Source organism: Papaver somniferum, unplaced genomic scaffold, assembly GCF_003573695.1.
Source record: "Papaver somniferum cultivar HN1 unplaced genomic scaffold, ASM357369v1 unplaced-scaffold_31, whole genome shotgun sequence".
Classification (NCBI taxonomy): domain Eukaryota; kingdom Viridiplantae; phylum Streptophyta; class Magnoliopsida; order Ranunculales; family Papaveraceae; genus Papaver; species Papaver somniferum.
Window position 1 is genome coordinate 320,250 of NW_020642151.1, and position 6,304 is coordinate 326,553.

The window sequence follows — 6,304 nt, forward strand, 5'->3', positions numbered from 1 at the left end:
TAACCTTAATGTTGAAACTTAAAACATCAAAAAAGATTTCGAGTTAAACAAACAAAACAGATGAATGATAGTAGTTGTAATCTAAAATTAGGAATTGATTGCTTGAAATCAAAAAATTGATTGGAAATTTTTCTAGGATTTACATTTGCAGAAACATAATCGGTAGGTATAGAGTTGATTTTATCCACCGATTATGGTTGATGTTCTTAAGATATGAAAAACATCAACCATAATCGGTAGGTTAAATAGGTTATTATCTACCGATTATTTTTGCGTCAAAAAATTAAGCATAATTGGTAGATCTAGTCCACCCGTTTCTACCGATTGTGAAAGTAAAAAAATTCAAAATTTTATTAGTTTTTGAAAAATTTATATTTGGGGCTACTATCACAATCGGTAGATAATGAACATCACGAAACTACCGATTGTATAATCGGTAGATAATGAACATCACGCAACTACCGATTGTGATAATAGAGAAATTCGAAATTTTATTAGTCTTAAAAAAATTAGATGGGCAACTATCACAATCGATATATAATGAACATCACAAAACTACCGATTATACAATCGATAGATATTGCTCATCACGAATTTTTATTTTTTCCAGATACTAATTAGTAAATAATTATATTTTACTTTTTTAGATTCATATATAATTATGATCTCGTAACTTACAAGTCAGTCATATTCGGAGATTACTTATTTATTTTAGTATGTGATAAGTTTTGAAGGGGCAAATCAGGTAGACATAAATAACTGGCTTTCGGGTAGGTCTCAGGCTGCGAAACAAAGATAAAGTCAAAATCCTAGCCACCCAATAACTGATTCTGTCTAGGTCTAGGCTAGGCAACTCCATGACAGACTTTGCCACTCATGGGTACGTTCTGTCTCTGGCTGAACAAGCAAGGCCTGGACTTTCGGGCACTATTTAAACCCCTAGTGATCATGGTACAGTGAGAATAGAATTGGTGAACTTCCAAAAGTGATGATGTGAATGGTGGTATTTTGGGGATTTTTTATTATCCCCTTTTATCTTCAATTCTTGCTTTGGTGGAGATTTTTGATGATCTTGCTTGATTAATTGCACGTGATGATGGTACACTAAGATGGGAACCGACACCACCACCAGAGTTAGAAAGTTGTGCCTATCATATTATAACTCAAAATATGACACCTCTCTCTCCAAATCAGAACCCTTTTTAGCAAAGATGTCAGAACCGTGGTTGAACCGGAAAGAATGTAGTTAATATTGGATATCAATTTAGTCGGCCGAGATCGGTACACTAGTACGACTTTATATCCGGATATTATTATTGAAATATCGGTATAATATCGGTTCCAAATTTAGAGACTATAATTTTATAGCAAACATTTTCTTCACACATTTTCTATTAAGATATAATAGATACCATCAATTTTATCAAAAACACAAAAGAGTAATTTCAATAACTTTAAAGTTCACAACCTAAAATGATAATTAAACAAGTTCAAACTAGAAACAGGAGAGTAACTTCAACAACTTTAAAGTTTACTACCTAAAATGGTAATTAAACAAGGATTTATCCCTTCCCGTCTTTGAAAAACCTAAAATACCCTTAATCTTTACCTAAAACGACTAATTTAACCCATACCGGATTTTCGTAAAAATATCAATAACGGCTCCTATCGGCCGATATTATCGGAAAGATATGATATCGCCGATATGCTGCTTATCGTATCGCTCCAGAACGATATCCGATATTTCGCCGATATATCGGCCGGATTGACTACATTGACTGCAACTTAATTTCTAGGACTGAATAATTATACAACCGCCATAGAGTTGGACAGTAGTAACAAATTCTTCTGATATTAGTTGATGTTAAAATGCAGTAGTAATAGTTATGGTTTTATTTTTCTTAGAGCTGGGCGATGGTTGTGATGTTTGGTTGTCATTGAAGGTGGTGGAGAATTGCTGTATTACATCGATAAAATCTCTGATTGACAATACCAGCGACACGAGTTTTAAAGTCATCAGAAGGAAAAAAAAAGAGATTAAAGAAAAGATAAAATGTGAGATAATTGTCTGAAACACTTTTAAAAACAAGAATCTTTGAACTCGATTTTCAAGATCCATTTCACGAAAATATAACTTTTATTCGTCCATTAGAATTATTTTTCGATATAGTGCTTCTGAACAGATGGAGCTGGGGAATCCGTAAAAACCGTGTTCAATTTTTATTTTACACATTTTTTTGGGATCATGGTGGGCCCCGCGGAGAACAACAGAAAATCCTGTTTTGGGTCGGGTGATTTTTTTTCAATGTTTATTTTCAATATTAAACCACGTTGCACGATGTATAAGTTTTCCTTTAATGTTCCTTATTAAAGAAGAGCCCTAAAACCATATGCCCAATAAAAGAAAAAATAATCATCAAAATTCGCAAAAAAATGTCGGTGTCATTGTAGTACAATGATACAGTCATTGGGTGATGATATTAGTGACCTGAACTCGAAACTCAGCACTAAATTCTTTACCGATCAAAAAAAAAATCATTAAAAAATATTAACTCGCGTGTAATCATGAAATTCGCTAGAAAGACATTTCCTGTAAGAGGACGTCTTGAAAGTGTATAAATCGACAGCCGGTTAAGAATCTTTTGAAAAGCAAAAAGGAAACGGTGCTACTGCAGTACTGCTAACTCTACTTACCAATACACCGATGAATGACCTTACATTGTCGGCTTCTTATGGTTCAGTGCCAGCTCTGAACCATAATGGCATATATCTTGACAACCCAGAGCCCAGACTTGCCAAAACTTTAGCAGTTTGAAACGCTTTACCATATGCCACTGTGCCGATGAGTTTGAGGGGGAAGTGGGGAAAAAACTACTCATAGCAGTCTCTAATCTGCTATAATTAGTAGTGCACTCCTTCATTTGAAAGAATAATACTACCCATAACCCTTACTCTAAGACACTACTTTGCTTTCCTTCTTCCTTTCTCCCGGTCTCGCGTCTGGCAAAAGAGTTTTTTTTGCCTTTAGCACTGTCCCACGTTTAGAAGTTGCCTTTAGCACTACTCCTTTATTTTATTGAGAAGTTGGTAACATGCTTCCCCGTTGGTTCTGCTGCACCATATCGAATCTGATCTTCGTTATGGCCTATAAAACGATCTTCTTTAATGGGCAAAACGATCTTCTTTACGATTTTCTCAGAATAGATAAGCTTATGAGTTGGCGAAGATATAATTAAGCTTGGGATTCCCATGTCCACTTTTCATTTAGTGAGCAATGGGTGAAGAATGGAATGATTATTCATGGGCAATGTAGAAAAAAGATATATATCTTGTTAGCCTTTGATTAGTTTTTTGTTTTGCTCATGTGTTGCAGTAATCATCAAAACAAAATAACAAAATCTCCATCTGTAAAGACTAAAGATTTTCAAGTCATGACCAAGACTTCATAATGAGTTTTAATTGTTGCGAAAACGTGTACGCTCACAAACAACGATTTTTGTAGGCCGTTTTCTAAAGTCCTATGACCAAGACTTCATAATGAGTTTTCCGGTCCAGGCGGAGCCAGTCTTTACCAAGGGTCACTTGCACCCCTGTCCATGGTGGCTCCAAAGCTTAATTAAGGTCCAATTGATTTTTTTTTGCTATTTAGAAGCCTTAATTTGCTTATTTGCACTCCTAATAAAATTTTTGCAACCTCAAAGTAAACTTTTGAATTTCCATTTTAGAAAACTAGGCTCGGCCCCATTAGAAAATTCTTTTTGCATAAGTTTGTATGTAACTACGGTAATCCGACATTTTGACGTGACTATGGTTGTAAAACACTCATCACTATGGGATATCCCTTTCAAAACGGATAAAAGACTGACCAAGTAAAAGAGTGTGTTTCTACTGTGGAAAGGACCAGTCCAATTTTGTGTACGCTCATATGAAAAGTGTACATTATCAAATATATTCCTAAACTAAATTATAGCGATTTAGGTAATTAGTTTTGGGACGGGTAAACACTGTAACATCTTCTTCCTTCCATTATTTCCATTAGTATAATCTACTAATATACGACTTGGTCTCTTCCATTTATCATGACTGTATATCTGTTGTTGCATTTGGTTTGTCGATGAATGGTAAAAAACTAACTGTTTGGTCATTCTTTTATATAAGATGACTCTTCTTCAACAAATAAATTGTGCCAAAACTCTCGAATTTCTAACATTGCCTATAATTTGTTTCAACAAAAAAGAAGAAATATGATAACTCGCCACACTACCAAAGAAGATATTGCAATTGTTGGAGCGTGGCTCACGTCACAAAGCATTACGAAGATCAAAGGCATTAACGTTGATGAAAGTAATGATTCTCGACGATGATTATTATTGAGAGTCTCCAATGACGTGGCAAGGAGATTTTTGGGCGATTTTTTAGGGAAAATTATTTCTTCGCTTCTTCCATGGCGGCCGACAATCTTCTTCCTAGCAATCCATCTTCGATTAGTAATAAGAACAGGAAATCATCTACTTCTGTCAATAACCCTGAATTCATTATTGGGTCGAATGAATTTCTCCTGGGTGTTTCAGGAGCTAAAGTAATTATCCCAGGAACTAAGAATAGTAGCTACATCTCTTGCTTATCAAATCCGTCGATCAATTCACCTTCGTCGTCAATTAAGCTAGTGTATGAAGAACCAATTTCAGAGGACGATTCATCTTTTGCTGCTTTTACTTCAGGTGAGCTCCAAACTCATGTAGAACAGCGCAAATCTTTGGTTGTTGGTTATTTTCAAAAGGCAATCCTTTTCATTTGTGAAAGATCAATTAACCTCTCTATGGAAAACAAAAGGAGATTTCTCCATGAAAATTCATGGAGAACAAGCTTATGTGTTTAGATTTACACATGAAGAAGATAGAACAAGGGTTTTAGAAATTGGGTCTGTGCATATTGTTAGTAAGCTATTCCTGATTCGTCCTTGGACTCCTTTTATAGAACAACAAATTGAATCAATTAAAACGGTTCCTATATGGATGATCTTAAGAGGTGTTCCTCTACATCTCTGGAATGCTTCTGGTTTTTCAAAGATTGCTAGTCTTGTGGGGAAACCTATTTTGACAGATGCCCCTACTGCTTTGAAGACAAGGTTGGCTTTTGCAAGAATTTACGTAGAGGTTGATGCCGATTGCAAATATCCAACAAAGTTACCTTTTCGATTAGATGATAAGAAATATGAAGTGAGAGCAGAATATGCCTGGAAACCTTCCTCATGTTTTCATTGCAAAACCTTTGGTCATTTGGGTCATAACTGCAGCTCCAACAAAAATCCTAAGCTCCCAAAAGCTTTGCCTAACGTACCTTCATCTGTAGCAGATCCAATTCCCATGATTAATGGTACATCCAAAGAAGTAGAAGAGGGAACTGAAGTTGGAGGGAAAACATCTATTCCTTTGGCAACCGGCGAAGCAACATTGGTGGTGAGTCAGTTGGATGTAGTTGATGCTTCGAAGCAGTGGAAAACCTTCTTCAAAAGGAAAAAGAATGTTGGAAGAAAGGAATATTTAATGCAAGCTCCTACTTGCAGCTCAAATTCTTTTGAAGCTTTGTCTGAAGAACAAGAACGTGTAAGGGTGGAAGACAGACATATTGATACAGAAAATAGAGAGGTGGGTATAGAAGAAGAAGAATTTACAAATGAAGATGGAAATTCTTCAGAAGAAGTCCCGGTAGAAGGTGAGATTGTAATTCAGGTAAACCCCAACAACATCCTTAATTCGGAATTACCTTTTCCAATCTTTAGTGGGGATGAAAACGGGATGGAAGTGGATGCTTTAAAAGATGATAATGAATCAGTGAAGACACATGGGGTGGAAAGTGTTTTGAAAGATAACCCTATCAGGGCCCTTGAGTCTAGCACTCAAAATGTGAATGCTCTAATCAAGTTCTCGGCTTTGCTAGGAGCACCTCGCGGTGGGTCGGAGAAACAAAGAAAAGATATGTTCACAGAACTAGCTCTTGAGTACCAAAATAGGAATCCTGTGGTTGAAAAGAGCAGAAAAGCGCCTAAGATAGAAAAATAAATGAAAAAGCTTGGAGTTAAAAAAGATTGTAACAATGAAGCTCTTGGTAGAGGTCTTAGAAAGTCTGCAAAAAAGAAACGGTGATGTTTTGCCGTAGGTATTTCGTCTTTTGGAGTTGGTTGTGTTGATCCTTTCCTTCTTGGGATCTTGTAAGCCATTTTTGGTCTATGTCTTTATTTTTTGTATGCCCTTTTTTTTTTTTTTTTTTTTCCTCTTTTCTTGTTCATGATGTTCTTGATTAA

At 35.7% G+C, this 6,304-nt stretch overlaps 1 protein-coding gene across 1 annotated transcript; it reads left to right on the top strand.

The window, feature by feature from the left end:
* The first annotated feature begins 4,102 nt into the window (after positions 1-4,102).
* LOC113341718 lies at positions 4,103-6,304 on the top strand. Its single transcript, XM_026586474.1, has 2 exons — positions 4,103-4,721; positions 5,356-6,304. The coding sequence occupies exons 1-2, from the start codon at positions 4,445-4,447 to the stop codon at positions 6,060-6,062; spliced, it is 984 nt and encodes a 327-aa protein (XP_026442259.1). The 5' UTR covers positions 4,103-4,444; the 3' UTR covers positions 6,063-6,304.

Excerpts from the sequence above, each read along its gene's own strand:
- LOC113341718 (XM_026586474.1), top strand. The coding sequence starts at position 4,445 with ATGGCGGCCGACAATCTTCTTCCTAGCAATCCATCTTCGATTAGTAAT. Across the intron at positions 4,722-5,355 it reads TTTTGCTGCTTTTACTTCAG|ATCCAATTCCCATGATTAAT; the intron begins GTGAGCTCCAAA and ends CATCTGTAGCAG.